General features: G+C 43.9%; 1 protein-coding gene across 4 annotated transcripts in view; it reads left to right on the top strand.

Annotated features, from left to right (window-relative positions):
• Positions 1 to 24,532, top strand: part of ETS1 (ETS proto-oncogene 1, transcription factor) — a 134,906-nt gene that overhangs the window by 21,398 nt on the left and 88,976 nt on the right. For all 4 annotated transcript variants that reach the window (XM_066259707.1, XM_066259702.1, XM_066259704.1 and 1 more), the window contains one exon: positions 13,491 to 13,635. In XM_066259707.1, the coding sequence (XP_066115804.1) occupies positions 13,491 to 13,635 (145 nt within the window). The remainder of the gene's footprint in view (positions 1 to 13,490; positions 13,636 to 24,532) is intronic.

The raw sequence follows: 24,532 nt of genomic DNA, 5'->3' as shown, positions 1-24,532 counted from the left end.
ATTTCACACAGAACTCACATTATCTGTCTCAGAGTCAGCTTGTCAAAATGAGGACACCTTTTTCCTCTTCTAAGGTCAGGCTTCAAGAGACTACAATGAATGATGTCACAGCTGGGGAGGTAGAGAAACAATCCTTTTGGAAGTTGTCTGGCCATTGTGTGGGAGGGGGATGGCATGCTCAGGTACTTATATGGGTTGTGGGTCAGGGACCCTTTTATTCAAGGGGAGGAAGCGCTCCTTCCTGTTATGCTATCTCAGCAAGCCTGTAGAGAGCCCTGGAAGTCCCTTGCAGTGCTGGTCCCTCGTCCTTTCATGCGTCATCTTCTCCTTCATGCCACTGAGCCAGCAGAGTTGGGGGAGGACAGGAATGGGAGGGATGGGCCACTCCTAGTTTTGACCAAACAAGTCCCCGTCCTTGGCTACCTCACAAGCAAAGAGGACATGTGGAGGAGGTCCTCAGGGACTGATGACCTCCGGGGCCGAGCAAACTTTAGGAAGCACCTTGAACTGTTCAGAGGGAAGGAACAACACTGCCCACTCACCTCCTCAGAGCTCAGGCCCTTGGGGATACAGCAGTATGCGGGGGCAAGTGTGGCTGCTCACTGTGCCAGACCACACAAAGGCACTGATGCCCAAGAGGTAACATGAATATTCCAACATGCTAGCACTGTCTAGGATGAGACTCTGGGTGTAAGGAACAATCCTTGTAATCTTTAGGGTAATCACATTGAAAAGCAGCCATTCTTTCGAGATCAAATGCTCTTCTCTTGTAAATATGGTGATAGTAATTTTTAAACGAAAGCCAGGGTTTCAGAAGCAGCCTAACAAAAATCTTTTTTTGACTTGTGATTATAATATGAAAAATTTCCAAATTGTATAAATAGATGACACATATTAGACACTTAATTGCTTTGATTGTATTGAGTAACGTGACATGAAATCAAGGCTATTTCAGATATCCGATTACTGAATCAATAAGGGATAGAAATATGCCCAAATAAATGCTAGATTTCAGGTTGGAAGGGGGAAAGGGAGTCTGACAGTCATTGGCAAGTTTCAGGCCTTGGCCTTCATCCTTCCTGTGCCACTCCATTGGGACGTTAGGAACTGGCCAGGCTCCTGAATCTCTAGTGTGGTGCTGGCAGAGGGGAGTAGCCTACCCACAGGGTTTAGCTAAGTGCTTTGCAAAAGTGAGCTCCAAACTCCTGTCCTCAGACACACCTCCATGTCACAGAGGTCTTTCATATTGACTGTGGATTTTGCCAATCTTTTCATGACTTCAGCAAACCCTCTTTTGTACATTTTCTTTCTTCCTTCTGTCATGGATGGATGGATGGATAGATGAAAGGATGGCTGGCTGGACACATAACTCTATGTTCACCTTCTGACTGCGGTGAAGAAGAAGCTGGGCAGCCTTATTCCTGCCTCTTTTGTACTGGGCATTAGACACTGATTGCCTTCAGTCTTGGGCCAGGCAGCTGTGGAATGTAGCCTGGCCAATTATCATAAAAGGCACTGACGTTTTGGAGTCAGAAGAACCTGGCTTAAATCCTGGTCACTACTAGCCATGTGTGTGACCTTGGAACAAATTACTTAATCTTTTTGAGCCTCAGTGTCTTCATCTGTGAAACAGACAGATGTGAGCTCACTGTGATTGTTAAATGAGAAAAATGTTTGTTTTGTGCCTGCCACAAAGGTGACTTCAGTTATATCCCTTTCCCTTAGTTGACAAAGTCCATTTTTCTCTGGACTTTGTGATTGTGTTAGGTGGATACATGGAGGGAGGAGTAGAAATGATTCCATTATTGTCATATAAGGGTGTCGCCAGCATGGTGGGGCTAGTGGAGGGATGATGGAGACATTCTTATTGAGAAACCACCTTGCTTCATCACTACCCTGCCCTAGAAACAGCTCTCTTGCCAACAGATCAAGTCTCTTGTAATGAGCTGGTGGTTTAAACCCTATTGTGTAAACAGACTTGGTTCTCTTATCTTGAGTAATTGTGGTTTAATTGGGCATCCTTGGGAAGCAATGGCCTTCTTTATTTATCTATGTATATATTTTTAATTGCATATATTGGGGTGACATTGGTTTATAAAATTATATAAGTTTCAGGCACACAATCTATAATAAAGCATCTGTGTATTATATTGTGTGTACATCACCCCAAATCAAGTCTCTTTCCATCACCATTTATTGCCCCTTTACCCTTTTTTTACCTACCTCTGCCCCCACTTTTTCTCTGGTAATCACCACACTGTTGTCTGTGTCTATAAGGTATTTTTTAACTTAGTCCCTTCAAATTTTTCACCCAGACCCCCAACACCCTTCCCCTCTGACAGCTGTCAGTCTATTCTTTGCACCTATGAGTCTGTTTTTATTTTGTTTGTGAGTTTGTTTTGTTTTTAGATTCCACATATGAGTAATTTCATATGGAACTTGTCTTTCTCTGACTGCCTTCTTTCACTTAGCATAATCTCCAGGTCCTTATATGCTATAACAAAGAGGAAGATATCTCTTCTTCTTCCTCCTCCTCCTCCTCCTTTTCTTCTTCTTCTTCTTCTTCTTCTTCTTCTTCTTCTTCTTCTTCTTCTTCTTCTTCTTCTCCTCCTCCTCCTCCTCCTCCTCCTCCTTCTCCTCCTTCTTCTCTTCATCCCCCTCCTCCTCCTCCTCCTTCTTCTTTTACAGCTCAGTTGTGTTCCATTGTGTAAATGTACCACAGCTTTTTTTTTTTTTTTATCAACTCAACTGCTGGGCACCTGGGCTGCTTCCAAATCTTGGTTATTGTAAATAACACTGTAATGAATACAGGGGTGCACATATATTTTTTTGAATTAGTGTTTTGAATTTCTTCAAGTATATTCCCAGAATTGGAATCATTGGGTCATAAGGCAGCTCCATTTTTAATGTTTTGAGGGAACTCCACATAGCTTTCCACATGGCTGCTCTTACACAGCAAAGGAAACCATCAACAAAATGAAAAGACAACCCACTGAATGGAAGAATGTATTTGCCAACGATACATCTGATAATATGTTAATTTCCAAAATTTATAAAGAACTTATAAAACTCAACACACACACACAGGTCCAGCTCTGGCCACATAGATCAGTTGGTTAGAGCATAGTCCCCAGTGTGCAGAGGTTGCCAGTTCAATCCCCAGTCAGGGCACATACAGGAACAGATTGACGTTCCTGTCTCTCTCTCTCTCTCTCTAAAAAAATAATTTAAAAAAATTAAAAATCCAATTAAAAAATGAGCAAAAGACCTGAATAGATACTTCTCCAAAGAAGACATACAGGTGGCCAATAGACATACGAAAAGATGCTCAATATTACTAATAACCAGAGAGATGCAAATTAAAACCACAATGAGATGTCACCTCACACCTGTCAGAAAGGCGCTCATCAATATACAACAAACAATAAGGGCTGGTGAGGACGTGGAGAAAAGGGAACCCTCGTGCACTGTTGTTGGGAAAGCAATGCCCTTCCTATCTAGAACTGTTCGAATCTGGGCTGTTTCTGCACTTCTTGGGACGTGCTTGTGCGTGTCACTATGAATCTTTGCAAAGATGCCTTTTTTCTTTCTGGGAGTGCTGAAGAGCCATGGGCTAGATTCAGAGTCAGAAGTGGGTGTGCACAGAAGGAAACTTAGAATGGCAATGGAAACTGAACAGTAAACGTTTTTCTTGTTGGTTGGATGGTGGTGACTTTACTCCTGCAGAGATGGTTGCAACATAGTGATTCGGGGAAATTATTGATGCCCACCACTCTTAGTGGCAGAAAATATGAAGGAAAAAAAAGAGGGATAACATATATTTTCCCAGCATGTTAGAAAGCAGGACTTTTCTAGGATATTCGGTGCAGTCAGCACAATCTAGAGAATTTCAGAGCCAGACTATGACCTAGAGACTGTCTCTCAGTATTAGGAAATTGGGTTTAATTGGTTAAATAAATTGTGTGAGTTTACAGAGCAGGCAAGAGGTGAAGTGTGACCCAGATCTCTTGACTCCTGGGATGGGACACCACTTACTACTGAATTCACCTCAATCAATTTTTAGATATGTGGTGATATATAACAACTTAGAACAGACTTTTCATTCCTGCATCTATATGCCTTATTTATGATGACTTGCTCTTTTCTGATTTAAGAAAAAATCTCCAATTTGGATCTACTGCCCTGTCTTTTAGCCACGGTGCGGTCTCCTGCCCACATCCCACATGAGGCTCTGAGTTGTCCTCCCCTTTCTTCTTCGCTCTATGGGGTGCTTGCTGCTGTCAGCCCAGAGCCACTGGGAGTCTGAAGGCTCTGTGCTAAGCGAGCAGATGCAGACCAATCACCCTGTCTCTTCCGAGATCTCTCAGCCAGGAAGTGTCAAGTCCAGGCACCCAGGTGTGCACTGTCCAGCTCTGACCATCAGCCAGGTTTCACTCATGCCCACTATGCCTGGAGGGGGCTGTGGTCTCAGGCTGACAAGAGAAGCCTCAGTGTTGGCCACACCAGCAGGGCCAGCCTCAGCTGTGTCTCTGTGGAAGCCAAGCACAGCGTTTCCTTTAAGAGCAGAATTCGAGGTTCCCAGCTCAGCAGCTCACACTGCCAGGGCTGATTCAGATTTTTTCTCTCTCTCAGAAACCTGCCGCGTGTCAGGTCTGCCCTTTCACCAAGGCCCAGGCCCATCACTCTTATTGTTTTAAAAAGAATTTCCTGGCCTTGAGACTAAAATTAAATTGCCCTTTGAGAGTTTCCTATTTTGTCTGTTCCTGCCTCTGCTGGTGGCTGCACCACCTTAACCCCCCTCCTCCCTGCCCGACGACTCAGGCGTCCGCACTAAGCTGAGGAGCATTTCTGTGTTGCCTGCTTCCCTTCTGCCCATCGAAGGACCAGGAGCAATGTGCCCTCTGGAGGCAGACGTACCAGTGTCCTTCCAAGGACCAGAGACGCTCTGCCCTCAACTTTTCCCCAGCACTGCCCACAGTTTCTCTGTGACATGTGGGACAGCCTGTGAGATGAGGTGCTGGCTTGTCTAACACCTGCGGATGAGGAAGCCCGAACTTGATTAGAAGTCTGCAGAGTAGTTCAGCCCAGCGTGGGGGTGGGGGGCAGCTGCATGCTATGGGGTGGAAGGTTGTTAAGTGGAGAAATTGTCTACTTGGTACATGAACTGTTCAGTAGCCAGGAACTTCCTAAGCTTCACTGTTGTCTACTGAAAAGTAGGAAATGTGAGGTCAAAAGAGTGTTTGAGTATGGTTTTAGGGAAAAATGAAGACAAACAAAATGAAGGCTTTGATACATTTTAAGGGGACATTGTAGGTCACGAGTCCAAATTATGACTATGACAACTTTTGGCTGAAAGGCTTCTCCACCCTAGGGTGGTTCTTTATCAAATGAAGGTTGTTAGTCACAAGGTCAGGAGAAAGAATGTGGACAGATCAGCAAAAAGGAGACTGGAAGTTGGAAAGGAATTTGGAGATCATTGGGGCCAACCTACTCAGGAAGCAAAAGCTTAAAGAGGTTAAGCGACAGGCTGGAGGCTACGCAGCTCCTTAGGGGCAGTGCAGAACTTGAATCCAGGCTTCCTGGTTTCCAATCTTCTGTCTTTCTGCTACAGCACAGGAATGTCCGTGGCCTAATTAGAACAACACAGTTACCCCTGGGATGGCAAACCCATATGCCCATCCATTCAGTGTTAACTCAGCTTTGCCTCAGGGTTCTTTTTTAAACAGCAGTTTCTCTCTATATTTATTGTGTCTCATATGTTTATGGCTCTGCACTAAGGTAAAACCTAGGATTCTGTGGTCTATCAAGAAAAGGCAGATTTGTTCCCACAGACCTTGCACACTGAGTGACACAGTATAGAAGAATGGTGAGGACAGAGGAAAGAAGCAAACACCTGGGCGTTTAAGGCTGTGTGGCTAAAAAGAAACAAGCTTGAAGAGAAGATCACACCTATTCACATAGACAGGCAGGCGCCAAATGTTTGCAGTTAATGTTGTGAGAGTAGTCCCCTATTCGCTTTTTTAATTTTGGGGCTCTTTGGGGGACAGAAAGAAGAAAGACTGTGAGAAAAGCAATAGCTGTGAGGTTTGGCAGGGCCAGGGCAGGGACAGGTGAAGAGTGTCATACAGAGATTGCCTGTGGGTGGACAGGCAAGCTGGAGGTCCCGGACTCTGAAACTCTGGGAAGTGGAGCTAGGAAGACGTAGAAGTGAAGGAGACCTTGACTGCAGACGGGTGGCGGTGGTCAGCTGTTGGCGGTGGTCAACTATGGCGGCGGCTGCTGGCACCAGCTCACTTTTAAAGCTGAACAGGGATAAGCCTGTGTTCTTTGTCCTGGTAGTTTCCAAGCTTCCGGGGCTTCATTTCATTTGTTTCCAGGATCATAAAGGGGAAGCTGTGAGCTGGTACGCTCTGACAGCCTCTGTCTGAGAGGACAGGGAGAGCGGAGTCGCTCCGAGGTGGCTCAGCGCTGTGGGTGACAGAGCAGGCAAAGGCGTGTGCTTCCTCCAGGTGCCCGGGGGACCCAAGTGCTCCAAGGCCACTTGACAACCATCTCTGGTTGGGAGGCTGCTCTTGGCTCCCACGGTACTGTACAATTTCTCACTTTCTTTTCTTTTTTTACTGAGAGGCAGGGAGGCAGAGAGACAGACTCTTGCATACATCCCAACCATGATCCACCCAGCAAGCACCCTACCAAGCAATGCTCTGCCCATCTGGGGCTACTGCTCTGTTGCTCAGCAACCGAGCTATTTTAGTGCCTGAGGTAACATGGAACCATCCTTAGCTCCCGAGGCCAACTTGCTTGCACCATTTGAGCTGTGGCTGGGGGAGGAGAAGAGAGAAAAAGAGAAAGAAGGAGAGGGGGAAGGGTGGAGAAGCAGATGGTCGCTTCTCCTGTGTGCCCTGACCAAGAGTTGAACCTGGGACCTCCGCACGTAGGGCCGGGACTCTACTGCTGAACCAACCGGCCAGGGCTCTCATTTTCTTCCTATGTCTTTAATTGGTCCTTCTTCGCTGTTTCCCCCCAATTGCTCTTCTTAATTACAGGCAACTTTACAGACCCGCTTTTGATCCTTTCTGTTTCCATTTTGACTGCCATTTTCCTTGCTCTGTACTCTAATTACATCCTTTATGCTGCCCAGATCTAACTCTGCCCTTTTCTGTTTTCTCCTAGCTTGCAGCCGCCTTAGGGACCCCTCCACCACGGTGCTCTACCCTCACTCTTTCTAAACAACCAAGTGAGATTGTCTTCCACACTCATTTATGTACCTAAACTCATCATTTTTCCTATTAAAGAAACCAAGCAATCTGAGCATTATCTTGGACTCCCCCATGTTTTCTTCATCTCCTATCAATCATGAAATCATTGATTTTTTTCTTTGAAACATGTATTGTTTCCTCTTTACTTCTATACTCATGACCTTGATGCAGCTCTTCACTGGACTGAGGCTCAGCGCCAGAACTAGGCGGAGATGAGTGAAGCACTCACTTCCCAGAGGCAACACTTAAGGGCTGCCCCAAAATCTAGTCAACAAGCTAAATAACATCTTAATGCAATACTTAAAAAAATTAAAACTAATGCAAAATTATTATAAAAAAGTAACAAAGTGCCTGACCAAGTGATGGCACAGTAGATAGAGCATTGGACTGGGACACAGAGGATCCAGGTTCGAAACCCTGAAGTCGCCGGCTTGAGCACGGGCTCACCAGCTTGTGCTTGAGCACAGGGTCACTGACTTGAGCGTGGCATCATAGACATGACCCCCATGGTTGCTGGTTTGAACCCAAAGGTTGCTGGCTTGAGCAAGGGGTCGCTTGCTCTGCTGTAGCCCCCTGGTCAAGGCACATTTGAGAAAGCAATCAGTGAACAATGACAGTGTCATAACCAAAAATTGATGTTTTTTATCTCTTTCCCTTTGTGCCTGTCTGTCTCTCTGTCCTTCTCTCTGTTCCTCTCTCTGTCTATGTCTCTCTCTCTCTTAATTAAAAAAAAAAGTAACAAAGTTAAGTCCAGATTGGTGGTATTGATGTTTCTCTTTGGCCTCAGTGTCTAGTATGGCTCTGCCCTTGTCAGCTTCCCCACCTTGGGCTCCTACTCAGTCCATCCAACAAGGCTTTCTAGAGCTTATTAATTTACCACATTGCTTTCTAGAACATACTGTACTTATTATTATTTTTTTTTAACAGAGACAGAGCGAGACTCAGAGAGAGGGATAGATAGGGACAGATAGAGAGGAATGCAGAGAGATGACCTAGTTGTTCATTGATTGCTTTCTCATATGTGCCTTGACCGTGGGGCTACAGTAGACTGAGTAACCCCTTGCTCAAACCAACGACCTTGGGTCCTAGCTGGTGAGCTTTGCTCAAACCAGATGAGCCCACGCTCAAGCTGACGACCTCAGGGTCTTGAACCTGGGTCCTCCGCATCCCAGTCCAACCTTCTATCCACTGCGCCACTGCCTGGTCAGACAAGGTACCACTGTACTTATATCTCTAATATGATTGCCATTGCCTACTCCCGAGGCCAAATTCCTGCCTACTGTTCCTGGCCACGGAGGCTGTGAGCTTCCCCTGTCTCTAGCTCTAACCCTTCCTAATTACCCTGCCTTTGAGCATCCTCACTGCCCCCAGGCACAGTCTTTATCTCTGTGCCTCACCTATCTGAATCGTTCTTAATCTTCACTGGTAATATGTCATTATCTTCTTTTCCTCTCCAGGGCCTTCACCAAATGTTTTAGTAATGTTTACATTACTCAACCTTTCAGTTCTTACCTTAATTTGTTTCCTCCAGAAAATCTCACCTGCTGCTGCCTTCCCTTCCCTACACATCAGCTCTTGGCCTGCCGCATCCCCTCACTGTCATTTCCTGTCTGTCTGTATGCTCCTAAGCATAAAGTTGGTTTCTTGTTCCTGTTATAACCTCAGTATGTAACAGAACGCTTGGCATGATATGGACTTGCTCCATGAATGCACATCTCACAGTTCCTCTGCTAGCTGGCATGGGACAGCAGCGCCCCTCTTGGCAGTCTGTCCTAGGGTCACATGAGCTTCACGGTGCACAGAGAAGAGAGACTAAAATTAGAGGGACCTGCGTTAGAATTCCATCTCCATGATTTTATTGGCTGTGTGGTCTTTGGAAATTTACTTGCCCTCGTAAAACCTCGGTTTGTTCTTTTATAAAATAGAGATAAAAAATACTAATATTGCATGATTGTGATAAGGATTAAATGTGACCATCTCTGCACAATTCTTAGTACATCAATTGGCAGAGATTGGGTGTGGTATGTATGCAAGTTTCTTTCAGTAATCACCTGTGGGATGAATAAATGAGGTCCAGTTAGATGGTTTCCTTCAAACTGTGACAGAGACTGGGCATGTTGCTTGCATCTCATGAAGCCACCTCCAGGTGTAGCTGGGAAAGGAAGGTGTCCATGAAGACACTGGAACTTGTTTTGGGTGGTGCTGTTTCAAAGCAATGAGGTGGAGGCTGTGTTGTCATGATTTCTGACCTGTTAACAACCTGCTTCTTCCTTCTCAACGGAGACAGTTTTATAATGACTTGGAAACTGGCTATGTGGTTCTCATAAGTAAAAATGTCATTTTCATACCTTATGAAATAGATATTAGGTCAGTTTGTGCAGTCTAGATGGCAGGTGTCTAGGTGGCAGGGGTCACAATGCTTCCAGGAGCATCGGCAAGAAAAGATGTTAATGCTTCATTGTTAGCTTGGTGCATTATCTCCTTGTTCTTAAAAAATAGGGTCCTCTGGATCCACTAAGGACTGCTAAAAATGAAATGTTTTTAAAAATAAAGTTCCATTTATAAAGTAGCAAATGAACTATCGCTGACAACAAAGAGCCTGGTTTGGGGGCAGAACAGACTCTATGAAAAAGCCAACCACAGAAACTCAGGCTGGTGTTGCACGTGGTTGTTAGTCAAAGACTGGGAGTTGACTCACTACTCAGCCACATCTCCATGGCCCAGATCTGCACCCTCACTGCTTTGTTCCTCACCCACTGCCTTCCGCCCCTCCCCTGCACACTGCACCCAGCTCGTTTTCCCTCACACCCCTTTGCACACTACACCGTTCCCCTAGGCCATCCTTAGCAGAGAGCCCTCACTAGCAAGGCCTGTGAAAAACTACCAATTCCCTACCCACCTGTATTCTACTCGTACTACCTGCAGCCATCTTACAAATATCTGCTTTGCGCATGCCATGCACCTACTGTTCCAAAAGGAGGCAGGGCCAGCAATTTAGAGTTTTTTCCCTACCATTTACGAAAAATATTTTCTCCTTCAAGATTCTATTTCTCACTGCTGTTTGTGTCCATGAGTTTTGTGTGGTGATTGCCAGGGGTAGAGTGGGGTGGGGTGGGGTGGGGATGGAGGTGGAGGGGGGCAATAAAAGATTATGGACAAAGACTTGACTTGGAGGGCGTGAATACACAATATGGTATACAATACAGTTGTGTTGTAGAATGGGGCACCTGAAACCTGTGTAATTGTGTTAACTAGTGTCACCAAAATAAATTCAGTCAAAAAGACCCTATCTCTACAACTCTGATACTTGATGTTTAGTTTTGAGAAAGACTCTAAAAAAATATAAAAAGATTGGGATAGACAGATATCAAGAGCACAGACCTAATTTAGAAAATGGGTTTCAAATAGATTTGTTGCAAAGTATTATTGCATTCTTACTGTTCTTGATGATTCAAAAGAACACCTTAATGTCATTGCTTTGGTAACTTATAATCTTAGAATACAATGTCAGCAAAAATACTTTTATAAGAGAATTAAGGAAATGTGTTCAATGGAATGTTCTTATTGATGATTTCCTTAAATCAATTGGTCTCAAACACAAACAGGTAGCAGGATTGTCACTGCTTCATTTATACTCTGTGGTTCTCACCAGAACCTCTTGGGAACAGAAGGCCAAGGACTTCAGCATGTAACATATAGTAACTCAAGGCAACTCCATTCAGTCTCAAGAGTGCTATTACCATCTCAGTGCTGTTAGCTCAGTTGGCAGATGAAGAGCCCAAAAGTACACTTCATCCAGCCTTAGTTTGAATGTTTTTATGAATATTATGCAAAATACGGTCAGAATTAATGTGCACAAGATCTCCTTCTATATTTTGGGTTTGATTGTCATTTTTCTCTGTGCCAATATATTCTGTTCTGTTATTTTTACTGAGATTAAGTGGATGGGCAATTGCAAAATGGAGAAGAGAGTGTAGACAGTGATCAACTGAATCTAACACAACAGGACTGAGTCCTTGTGCTGATGATGCTCAAGGGAGACAGGGCACAAGAGGGTCTAATTGAGGGTTAGCTAACTACCCTTTAGGGATGAAAATACCACAGAGGAGGTGTTAACATTTATTCGTTTTTAACTTTATTTTATTTTTTATTAAATCTTTTTATTTACTGATTTCAGTGAGAGAGGATGGGGGAGAGACAGAAGAGAGAGAGACAGGAACATTGATATGCTCCTCTATGTGCCCTGACCGAAATTGAACCAGCAACCTCTACACTTCCAGATGATGCTCTACCAACTGAGCTATCTGGCCAGGGCAGGAGTTACATTTATTAATTACCACCTTCACATCAATAGATATAATGACATCACATTCTAGCAGAGTTTGGTTTCTCAACTGGGGTTTTTAAGGAGGAAGAGAAACTGTAAGAGAAGAGAGAAAGAATGAAAAAGAGAAAAAGAAGATTGAAGATGGGCCAGTGTAGATTAGACTTCTGGTCTCAGGAAGTCTTCTTTTCATGAATCTGCTGCTTTTCCTTTAGTGCCTTAATTTTTAACCCTCCTGCCCAATCTCAAGAATGTTGAGGGTCTCTTGGATTAAAAGAATATCTACCTCATATTAGTCTTCTCATATACTATTTACAACATGCATTTCATAAATACATAATTTTATTACATAAATGTCACATTTTATTTTGGTTTATATATATATATATAATTTTTTACACATATTATTTTATTTAATTTTCCTACCTTGTTAGGTAGGCATTATCATTCTCATCTTATAACTGAGTAAACTGAGATTTAGATAAAGAAACAGCCCTCTCCCCAACACACACACTATTAGTAAGTGGTGAAACTAGGATTTGCATCCGTGTATGTGTGGCTCTAAGAAACGCTGTCTTTAACTCCATGAAACATGGCTTCCCACATAGCGGTTTTGTCTTCGAGAGTACTGGGTGAATAGTATATTTTATGGTTTCATCAAAGAGATGAAAGAGAGGCACAATGTTGGGAGAAATTGAAATTTCTTGCCTAGCAATCACTATCATGAAAATATATGTATATTTCCTGATCTGTGGTGGCACAGTGGATAAAACAACCATCTGAAATGCTGAGGTTACTGGTTTGAAACCCTAGGCTTGCCCCGTCAAGGCACATATAAGAAGCAACTACTACAAGTTGATTCTTCTCCCCCCTCACTATCATCTCTCTAAAATAGATAAGGGAAAAAATCTAAAACAAAACAAAACAAAACAAAACAAAACTGATTTCATGGTCACTGGCATGAACCCAAAAGGTTACTGGCTTGACACCTAAATCACTGGCTTGAGTCCAAGGTTGGTGGCTTGAGAAAGCGGTCACAGGCTCAGCTTGAGTCCCCCAGTTAGTATGAGGAAACAATCAGTAAACCACTAAAACTAAAGTGCTGCAACTACAAGGTGATGCTTCTCATCTCTTTCCCTTCCTTTCCCGCTTTAAAAACAAACAGAAAAAGCTATGTACATTGATTAACTGAAAATGAGTAATTTTTATTATGTAAGTTCATTTTTGTTTTTCCCTTGACATTTATCACCTATTGGTTCTATGATATTGAAATAAGTCTTGCAAGAACAAGGAGTAAGAAAACATAAAAAATCAAAATCTAGGGTTGTATAAATTTAGGAAGTGAATCTTTTTTTTAAAAAATCAATTATTTATTTATTTATTCATTTTTAGAGAGGAGAGAGACAGAGAGAGAGAAGGGAGGGGAGGAGCTGAAAGCATCAACTCCCATATGTGCCTTGACCAGGCAAGCCCAGGGTTTCAAACCGGCAACCTCAGCATTTCCAGGTCGACGCTTTATCCACTGCGCCACCACAGGTCAGGCCAGGGTTGTATAAATTTAAAATAACCAAGATTCTCCAAGATTCTGCTTTGCTATTAACCATGGAATCATATTTGAAAATTAGAAAAGGTAGTCCTGAAATACTTTAAAAAAATGGGTGGGTAAAAAAAAAATGCATACATAGAGTCTAAATCAAAAACACTTCTTGTTCTCTGTGTGTCTTTTTAAAAATTTATTTATTTATTTATTATTTTGGTGGTAGGGAGTTGTGATCAATAGTTGGTTCTATTCTGTTATTCTTCTATGGCTGATTGGATGATATTTAGTTGGGTAATATTAAGTAATTTTCAATTAGGGTTAAACTATAGAGATTGTCCTCTGAATATATTTTTTCTCCTGGTTACAGAGGCAGGGAACTATCAACTCTTATGAAGATCCTCAAATGGCCTGTGGTTTCCAGTCCAGTTACCACCCGCAAAGAGCTTGCTATCCCTTCTGGGAAGACATAGCCACTCAGGAAGTTCCTACCGGTCTTGAACACTGTGGCTCAGGTAGGAACATAAACAAAGGCTAAAAATGAGGACAGAGTTGAAGGACGATGGGAATTTGATGAGGACTGCATTCTCTGAAATGACAGCTGCCGTATCATATGTGGGTCGGGATGCTATTGTTCTCTAATGGAAATCCCCAGGTCTTCTCAATAATTTGAGTTATTTTATTCTTCAGTGACAGGAACACTAAGCTCCAGGAATGGACCCAAGTAAGGAGAAGTGGCTTATAGGTCTCCACTGTGTAAATAGTTCTGTCTCCTGTGCATTTCCTGCGTCTTACCCATTTTAGCCTGGCTGTTGACAAGGGTCTAGAAGTTTTGTAGTCATAAAGTGTGAAATGAATAAACAGCCTTTTCACAGAGCGTTATTTCTTTCGTTTGTCTTCTCTTTCTATTATTCTTTACCTCGCTGCTCATGCCCACCTGCATCTGGCTTCTCTTTCCTCCACTCGCTTTCTCTCCCCCTGCTCGTCTTCAAAAGAGCTCCCTTCCTCCAGGATTCCCGGCACTCCTGACTGGCCGGTCACAGTGCTGCCCTCTGGTGAACAGGAGTTACCCTCTTCCAGAGAACTCTAATGGAGAAAAGTTCCAAGTCTCTTTCCCAAATCTATTCCACAGGACTCACTGTGTTTCCCATAAATTCCATTAACCTATACTTACCTGTTACCATACTTTCTGTTGTTGTTGTTTATTTATTTTAAATAAAAAATATAAAACTTGAATTTGAGGATTCTGAAATGATTGGTTCAGAAATTAAGTTAAAGTTTTCATGGCCTGACCTGTGGTGGCGCAGTGGATAAAGCGTCGACCTGGAAATGCTGAGGTCGCTGGTTCAAAACCCTGGGCTTGCCTGGTCAAGGCACATATGGGAGTTGATGCTTCCAGCTCCTCCCCCCCTTCTCTCTGTCTGTCTCTCTCTCTGTCTCTCTCTCTCTGTCTGTCTCTCCCTCTCCTCTCTAAAATGAATAAATAAAAATAAATAAAAAATTTAAAGTTTTCATAAGAGTAGGTTATGATAATATATCCAAATACCAAAAAGTCAGTTCAATTCTGAGTTTCTTTTTTCCCTGGTTAAATTGTTAGCCTATGAAATTTTATTACTCTTTTACTAACTGGAAATATGTTATACTGAGGAATTTCATAGGGGGAAAGCCACTGAAAATGAACTAAAATGCATTTGTTTTTCTGTGTCTCTTTATCCCATAAAACTGTATGGTAAACTACTATTATAATAGTGCAGATATGAAATCAATGTGTGTCTTGTTGTCACCAGGAGGACACACACAGGCACAAAGCAAGATGCTGTAACACTTGATGGAGGTTGAAAGGAAGGCAGGGGGTGCTTTTCAGTTGCCTGGTTCTTCCCCAGGGCAGAATGGAACCAATTACAGTGTCCCACGTTTTCTTGATTCAATCGGTATTAATCTCTGAGGTCTTCTTTGGCACCACCCTGGCTTTGAGACATGAAAACAGTAATGCAGTCACTTTCTGCGTGGTATCGCAAGTTCTTCCAAACATCAATACAAATGTCTCAGCTCTCTACCCATTTCAGGTGGAGACAGGGAGGTCTTGTACCTGTTCACCAGTTAGACTTAAGGACTTAAAATTTTAAGAGATTAAAAAAGCGGTCATTTGAAAATCTAAAAATAGGTTTTATTTGTATAAGATGAAGACCAGAATGGTTGTTTCTATATTATTGTAACTCTTAAGGCTTATTAATGTCAGTATTGAGGTGTATGTCTACCAGTTCAAGAGAGATTAGAGTTACCTTGCCTTTATACTTTCAGCTCAGGGCGCTTCTGCTTCCTGCAGGTGATTGCTTAGTAACAGCTGAGATCACTTCCACACTTGCCCGTAGCCTCAAGATCAGAATGTTTCTTCTTTATAGAAAGAAGACATGGTCCTTCTCTTTCTTAGCTGAGTGTGCAAATTCCCAAGTGAAGAAGACTTCCCATGTCCTTTTGTCAAGATTCTCAAAGGTAAAGGAGTTTTCATTTCAGGGACAATGAGACTGTGGGGAACCTCTCCGGATAAAGCTGTTTCAAAAAGTAAGGACTTAAAGCAGTATAACATAGTCTTCTACAATATTCAAAGTCATCAGTTCCATTCTTCCCTGAGAAGAACCAGGTAGCTAGACAGTAACTCTAGGCCTTCCTTCTAACCACCAAGTGTCACGGCATCTTGCTCTGTGCCTGTGTGTATATTCTGGGGTAATGATAAAACATGAACAACAAAACAAATATTGACTTTATATCTCTACTCTAATAAAAATAGTTCACCATACAGTTTTGTGAGGTACAGAGACACTGAATTTCCCTGCCAAGTGTACTTTATTGTTGCAAGAAGAAGGAAGCTGGGGTCACTCAGGCTAGTGACTTACGTGTAAGATGGGAAGACGGGAGCACATATAACCATTCCTCACATGATCTAGGTTGCCATCAAGTGGAGCTCAGAAATCCCAGTTGGCCCGCAAGGGGGAAGTGCTGCCCCAGCGGCAAATGATGTCTATTGTTCCCCCTGTCTTAGGCTTTCTCTGATGGAAATATCTGGCAAAAACCCTGAGCTTTTCCAGCCCCTCCTTTGCCTTTTACGCTGTCCAGATGAAGGAGTTGCAATGATTATTTCTGGGCTGTGGTCCAGCTGTCCTCAGTGATGGGTGTCCTCTGGAAAGAGAGCGTGAGGTTATAGGGAAGGGAGATGAAGACATGGACCAACCAACGAGTTCTCCAGCTGCGGCACATTTCCTTGGAGTTGTGTTAAGAAGAAAGAGGGAAAAAATACTCTACATATTTTTCATCTTCTTTTATCCTATTTATAACTTCAGTTTTCTTCCCATCCTCCGTCTCCCAGTCATTTTCCACCCTTACTCCGTCTAACATTCTGTGCTTTCAGAAAGGATGAATGAACTTTTCCCCAAGTACTACATATCTGTCAGTGACTGTAATACCCAGCAGGAGGGGCCATCGAGGAAGGACTAGGCCCCTTCCTTTGCATGTTGCTTCTATTCACAAAGGGATAGAGTCTGAAATGGGCAGGAGCAAGGGAGAGAATAAAGTGGAGGAAGAATATGAATGGGGGGAGCCTCCCCAGGTGTGTGGGAGAGACTACTCAGTAACCAAGATGAGTTAAGAATCAGTCAGATAGAACAGATGGTGAAAGGGGTACTGAGGAAGAAATGAAAGATGTGTGGGAATGGACAGAAGATAAAGGAAGGTGGGTGTTAGTAGAGAGGTGGAGAATATTGAGAAGAGAAAAATGAAAGATGAATGCGAAGGGGAACAGAAGGGTAGCCCAGAAAAAGACAAGGCGAGAAGGGGAGGGGAGGGGAAGATGACATGAAAGAGAAAAATAGATGAAGCTGAGGACATTAACTATTCAGCTAAAAAGGGAAGCCACATTTGCATGCAATTGCCTGTGCAGCTGTATGCTGCTCCTTGACAATCTTGTAGTCATCATTTTCTTTCATTTCTACCTCCTCCTCCTGTCCGCCTCTCCCCCCTCCTCCTTATCAGCCTGGAGCCATTAGCGAGAGCCAATGGGGATGGAGAGCTGGTGTTCTTCATGAATGAATGGGCCCTTTCTGTCTTAGCTTCTCGTCATCCCTCTGTAGGGGAGCCTTGTGAATCAATGGAGTCCCTTACACAGGACATGGCTAAAATGTCTGTTACTGTTTATAGTCTGACTGGAGTGGAGCCCACTGACCCTGCCTCTTGTCTGTTCCCTTCCTCTGTTCTATCCCCCAGACGCAACCCTGTCTCTCAATCATCAGAGCAAAATTCATTTTTTAAAGTCAATCTCTTGTTCCTTGCCTCTAAGAACTCACTAACATTGCACAGTCATTAAATATTATAACTCGTTCCCATCCACAGCCCTGTTAAAAGGGTGGAGTAGGTGGCAAATCATTTTTAGATAGAGGCAGTGAGCTCAGAACAGCATCCAGACTCAGCTGGAGTCATTCAATGCCTGTTTTCCACTGGGAACCAGAAAGCTGACATCAGAGACCCAACAACTGAGCACCTGGGCGATAGGACCATAGTCCATCCTCTCAACTGATAGCTGTCTGTATTTAACTGTAACCTGGTAGTTATGATGATCACGAATGACAGTAGTATGTATCAGAAAATATGATGTTTACTTGGCACCCTTCCTGAGTGGTATACTATCAAATTATTTTTTGTTTCAGAGATGGATTTGTTTTGAATCAAAGTTGTGGATGTGAGATTGTGACCAAAATAGGTGCTTAGAGCTGGAAAGCAGTCAGCAGCTCCAGCCCGCAGTGAACCCAATTTACCCTCAGGAAGCGAATCTACGGTTTCAATACCATGGTTCTTGAGCTGAGAATTAGACAATACTTTTTTCTTCTTGTATAATGCAGCTTGGTATACTCTTGGCCACTGAACATAGTAAAAACCTCATCTACCCACATTCATATCCTAACCTCCACTTCTCATTCTTCATGAGAGAGGAAGTATATATTGCATGATGGTGAAGAATTCAGGCTCTGGAAACAGACTGCCTGAGTTTTTTTTTCAAATTTATTTTAAATTACAGTTGACATTCAATTTAAATTTCAGGTATACAACATAGTGATTAGACATTATATAACTTATGAAGCGATCACCCCAATAACTCTAATACCCATTTGATACCATACGTAGCTATTACAATATTATTAACTATATTCCCTGGGCTGAATTTTACACCCTGTGACTGTTTTTATAACTGGCGGGTTGTACTTCTTGCACATCAGCTCTCCCTAACTGTGTGACTTTTAGGCAACTCAATCTCTGTAATTCAGTTTCCTCATCTAAGCCAGAGGTTTTCAAAGTGTGTCAGAATCACCTGGAGGGTTTGTTAAAACACAGGTTGTGGGGTTCTGTCCCCAGCATTTCTGATTCAGTGAGTCTAGGGCACATATCAGGAATTTGCATTTCTTACCAGTTTTCTGGTGCTGGTTCAGAGACCACACTTTGAGAACCACTAAGTTAATATATGTAAAGCTTAGTGCAAGGCTGTTACTTAACAAGCATGACATGAACGTTTGCTATTATAACCCGTTGCCCTAAAGTGTCTGAGAGTACATAAAGTGTTTGGGCATTGAGTCAGAAAGTGACCCAATAGTGACTGGTTGAGCATATTTGGTGGCCAGTGACAGATACTGGAAACTGAGCAGATATATGGCGAAAAAGGAAGACATTCCTTGTCTCTGAGCAGCTTTTATTTAAGTGTGTATGTGGGGGTATACTTACATGACAGGAGAAATGATTCCTGTATGAAATATTGCACTTATTTATGAGATAATAGTTGGCAATATAAGCATGTGACTTCGGATCTCGCTATTTAAAATTTCTAAAATAAATTTACCAGTAAAATGGTTGAACATAAGAATGTCTTTCCCAAATAGAATTTGGAAGTTCAAGTGGGAGATATATTGAGAGTCTGAGTTAACGGTCTCTCCTGGGGCTTTCTCAGACGGCCAGGCGGCTGGGAGAGATCAAACCTGGGCCAATGTTTGGAAAAGGCTATCGACAACCAGGTGGGAAGTTTCAGCAGGAAAAACAGATGCCTCCAATTTGGCTTTTAAGTGTTGCGAACATTGAGGGAATGCCAGAGAGACTTGTTAAATGGAGATCCACCTTGCTGTGAAATGCTTATTCTCATAGCAGGTTTGTCCTTTCAACTGACCATCTCAGATGGCTCTGTGGTTTTAGAAAATGGTATTTAAAACTCTATCTGCTGCACATATCTGTTCTTTCTTCATTCAGGGTGTGTTTTCCTTTTCCAGGGGACATGTTTCAGGTTCTTTGTTCTTCAGAACAGTTCTGATCCTGTTTGTGTGTGCACTTCTGGGGTGTTGTCATGTGGACTATTTCTCTTAGGGAAAATTTTGCTGTACCCAGAGTCTGACTTGATAGTTACGGTGTTTGGGAAGGAGAAAGCTGTAACCCTGTAACTGGTTCACAGATGATGACAGTTGGGGCTGAGCTGCCCTCACAAGCCACTTCTAGGGGCCAGCACTGAGGGAGGGGGAATGCAAGATACCCTCTGCCCACCAGCATCCCATCTCTGAGAGGACCACGGACTGCAAGAAAACACTGAGGAGAGAGAAGCAGGTCTGCCTTGCTCAAGTAGTACACGAGGAGGAGAATCCATATGCAAAACACTGTTCTACAGATACTGCTCACAAACATTAGGAGATATTTCAAAATGAATATGAAGCGATAAAATATCCCCTAATGTTTGTGAGCAGTATACTTGCTCTATCCTTTTGTTCTTCTGGAAATGAAGTTTCTACAAATGCCTGACCTTGTTCTCCATGAGTGAAGGGTATTTCTCTGGCCAGGGGCTGGATTTGCTCCTATTACCAATGTTACATTGCCCCATCCTCTCTTCTTCTTCCCAGCTCCGCTGGTAGCTTTCCGTCCTGTGCACAGATGACAAAAACTTTTGATACAAGAACTTTTGATATACGTTTCTTAGTATATGCTGAAAGGTAGTGAATCCAAGCAGAGGGTTTCTTGTGGTGTGGAAAGAGCAAGAACTCGCTGGTAATCTTGTTCCCTCACCTTCAGTGGGATAATTTACACTCTTTTCTCTGCCCATTCAATGGGGGTGATATACTTAAAAGGTCATGGCCTACAGCAGGTGATTAATAAATGTTATTTTCCTTCTTCTGCCTCTCAGTATAATTTGAGTGTGAATTTAAGTAAGCCAAAACAAGAAGTTCTTGCCCAGTTTCATCCTGCCCAAGACTAATTCTTTGACACCTGCCAGCCCAGGGCAGTAGAGATAGCAAGGCCTTTACAAAAATGCACTCTCCCCTGCAGGTCCTTGGGAAGGAAGGTCACCTAGAGGAAGACACTGAGGCCATGGTTAGACAAGGAGCTACAATTGAAATGCACTCATTCTGTTGGCCGGCCTCGGATTTGTTGCTTCTCAAAAATCCTAGGAAGTAACAAGCACTGCACTGGGAATCCCAGGGGGCTGGGGAGAAAAAAGTTCTCGTAACTTTTTCAAACCACAAGTATTTGGGCCGAGTTGGGAAAAGGTCCCTAGGGCACCGAGTTCCTATTTGACTCAAGCAGTTTGACCCCTCTTCTGGAAGTCCTAAAGCGGGGGCTGGGGCCATGGACCCGGGCCTGGCGTCAGCCCCCGCTTGGCTCGTCCTGTGAATGGAAATCTGGGGGTGGGGGAGTGATGCGGGGCTGGACGGAGTCCCGCGAGAGGAGGCAGCGAGGGCGGCCCGGGTGGGGGTGGATGCGCAGAAACAGCCTGTTTTTCTCGGCGTCTGGCCGCGGAGAGGCTCGTACTCTCTCTCCAGATGTTCGCTGTGTTTATAGCTGTTGAAGCCGGAGACCCAACTGCTGGGTTTCTAAGTTTCCTTCTTGCGCAGCAGGCAGGGGTCCGAGCGGGGCGCAGCTGGAGGCTGGCGGGGAGGGCAGGGGCGGCGCCCGCCCTCTCCCCGCCCCCGCCCCCGCGTAGCTCACCCCCGCCCCTTCCCTGCGAGCCTCCCAAAATACACGAGCGCACAAAAAGAAAAACACCAGCAGATTTTTTATTTCAGAGAGTAAACACTTGGGCCACGGGGGTCTGGAGGTTATGGGAAAAGAGGAAGCCATCAGGCTAATCAGGCAGGCGCACACTTCCCCTGTTGAAATAAAGCAGAAATCTTCGCGCGCAGGGCGGGTGGTTAACCCCTGCACTGCCAGCGCCTCTTGGGGCCGGGCCGGGCCGGGCCGGATGGTGGGGGACCGGGCTCCAAATCCAGAATCCAGACAGCGGGACAGTAGAGAGGGTGACTGCCTCCTCCGGCCTGAATCCCTTCCCAGGAGTCTGTGCTAGCACATCTGTTCCCAGCTGGGCTTTAGAAAGAGGACAGTTGGAACAGGAGAGATTTTGGACTTAGGTTCGGTTCTGCAAGAGGTCGAAGGGAGTTTTAGATGGCGGGGAGATAGAGAGCAGGTAGGGAGCTGCTCCTGCCCGGAGCTTCTCGGTGTGGCTTGCTACTGTTTGGCAATGAGCAAAAGAGTTTAGTGGAACTAGCTTGGGCAAGGCTTATCACTGCTACCTACCAGCCCTGAGACCCTGGCCAAGTCACTGATGCCTTTTGAGCCTCTGACTACCCCACACAATTAGGGTGAGAAAGGAGAAGCCCTTATTGAAGGTGAAAATGCACCAAAGCATGACTCCCAGTTCTTGATTTTATGTATTAGTTTAAATTGACCAAGTTCTCCCTTCCTTCCTTCCTTCCTTCCTTCCTTCCTTCCTTCCTTCCTTCCTTCCTTCCTTCCTTCCTTTTTCTTTCTTTCTGTATTAAATGCCTTCAGTTTTCATCTTCACGAATTTACCCCCTGGCTGCCTATCTGGAGAACATAAATATTTCATGGGCCAGAAGTCATAGGTCAAACATGAGACCTAATTGCACTCCTAGAGAAATTACCTTGTCAATGATGTATATATAGGGCACTCTTAGGCTCTTTCAATGGGTCATCAGCTTCCAGTTCAGATCATGCCCCCATTCTGTGGTCTAGTCAGTTGACCACCCCTCCCTCAACATCACTATTTTTTAAAATAGGGTAATGCTTGGCCCACTCTATTGCTGAACATCCCAGGTAGATTCACTCATGACCTTCAAAGAATGTTTGACTCTTTTGGACTTTTATCTTATTTAGGAACACAGACCTTTGGACCCTTTGTTCACTCTTTCAGATAGCATTAAAAAAAATAATAATGAAAGCTACCAATTCCTGAAGTTATTTTAACAGTCTTTTCCATACCTCCTCAGACTTGTGGAAGTGGTGCTTGAGAAACAGAAATGCCAGTGATTTAAATATCCATAGCACCAGGGTCCCTAGTTGCCTTTGTGCTTGTCACTTGAATTGTCACCTGTTACACACTTTTTTAAAAATTTCAATCCTGACAACTTTCTGCCAAGTCTTAAACCTGCAGATTCTCAGAGAGCAGGGGTACTTAATCCAGATGAGTTTCAGAAAAGTGTGATGCCTCTCAAATTGTGTGCAAGAATTTCTCTAAGGGTCTGTGGCTCCTCCTGATTCTAAAAGTGGTCTGAGACCCCCAAGAGGTTAAGAAGCACTGTCCCCCGGGAAAGGTATCTTTGTATTCCCTATAGCACCTAGCATGTTGCACTCAGAGAGAATGCCAAGCATATTTTGTTAAGCTGGATTGAATTCACTGGTAGAAGCTTCCTTCCTATCAACCCCTCTCACCACTTTAGTGAATGTTTTTAAATCTGGAAGCTGTTTCCATCCCATTGTCTCAGAGACACTGGGCATTGAAGTCTTCCCTGAAGTCTAGCCACATCTCTCCTTTTTCTTTTTCCACATCTGCTTTTATTTTATGCTCCTTAGAATGGCCTCGCCAAATACCCATGAAGTTCATAGACCGTGGCCACTCTACTGTGACGTGGAAGTGGGGACCGCAGAGCACTTCACTTCAGAGCACTAGAGGAGAGTCCCATGTGCTCCGTCTCTCACAGACTCTCCTCAGCACCTCTCTTTCATGCTTGGGAAAAAATGAGCGGCAAAAACAGTGCCTCTGAAGGGGGCAGAAACCCAGAGCTAAGGCCCCCTCCAGTCATGGCTGCAGGAACAACAATGGCACTTAAACCTCTAGTGCTGAACTCTCCCAGCCAATGCCTCTGACTTTGGGCCACCCGTTAGAGTTTTGGCTCTCAGTTCTGAACTTTGGCTTTTCTTGGAACCATTGTTTGTTTTATTTGCTGCCACAAACTAAGTTCGACAAGAGGAGACCATTTCCAGAAGCCTCAAGTCTAGTGAGAGACTACCCCGCCCTGTGTCGGCATCAGCCACTTTGAGCGGCTCCAGAGCCTCCTAGCGTCTCCTTTTGTGGTCAATACAGATGGACATTCTTTACAGGGTTAAGAGCTTACATCATGTAAAATGCTCATAGGTTGCATGTTGGATCTGATAATGAAATAGGCTGAAATGACTGTCGGCTGTTCCTGGAGAGATGAGTAAAGATTGGAAATAAAAAAGTTGTTGTGTTTGCTTCAACCATATCTGAAATATCCGAGCATTTTGTCTATGCTGTGAAAAATTTGAGTTTAAAGCTCCTAAACGACAAAATCAACCATTTAGCCTTTCATGTTTACTTGTTTTTGTTTGTTTGCTTGTTTTTTTTTTGTATTTTTCTGAAGTGAGAAGCAGAGAAGTAGAGAGACAGACTACCACATGCGCCCAACCAGGATCCACCTGACAAGCCCACGAGGGGGCGATGCTCTGCCCATCTGGGGCGTTGCTCTGTTGCAACCAGAGCAATTCTAGCACCTGAGGTGGAGGCCATGGAGCCATCCTCAGTGCCTGGGCCAATGTTGCTCCAATGGAGCCTTGGCTGCAAGAGAGGAAAAGAGAGATGGGAAAGAAGAGGGGGGAGAGGGGGAGAAGCAGATGGGTACTTCTCCTGTGTGCCCTGGGCAGGAATTGAACCCAGGACTTCCACACGCCAGGCTGATGCTCTACCACTGAGCCAACTGGCCAAGGCTGCTTGTTTGTTTGTTTAACATGGTACATGCCTCTGAACTTATAGTTAGATGGCTTAGTTGTACTGACCTCTCTTTCAAGCTTGTCTCCATTTATCAATTAAAGATAAAAGAATATAAAGTAAAAACAGTTCCAATCCCATTCTTCTTCAGTTTTAAATAATCTTATTGTAGAAAATCCAAGAGAATGCCTGCCCTTCTAGAACATCTTGAGGTAGAGGAGTTACCCTTCATTGAATATTTCCTTATGCTGAGGGCCACACACTATGGTCTCGGTCTCTTTCACTCATGATGTTCCTAGTAGGGTGATATCACTCCCATTTTTCAAAAGAGATGAATGAAGCCTGGAGAGGCAAAGTTACTTCTCCTAAGCAGTGTT

Source organism: Saccopteryx bilineata, chromosome 2 (assembly GCF_036850765.1).
Source record: "Saccopteryx bilineata isolate mSacBil1 chromosome 2, mSacBil1_pri_phased_curated, whole genome shotgun sequence".
Classification (NCBI taxonomy): domain Eukaryota; kingdom Metazoa; phylum Chordata; class Mammalia; order Chiroptera; family Emballonuridae; genus Saccopteryx; species Saccopteryx bilineata.
Note: the sequence above shows the minus strand (reverse complement) of the source record. Positions and strands in the feature narration are given on the sequence as shown.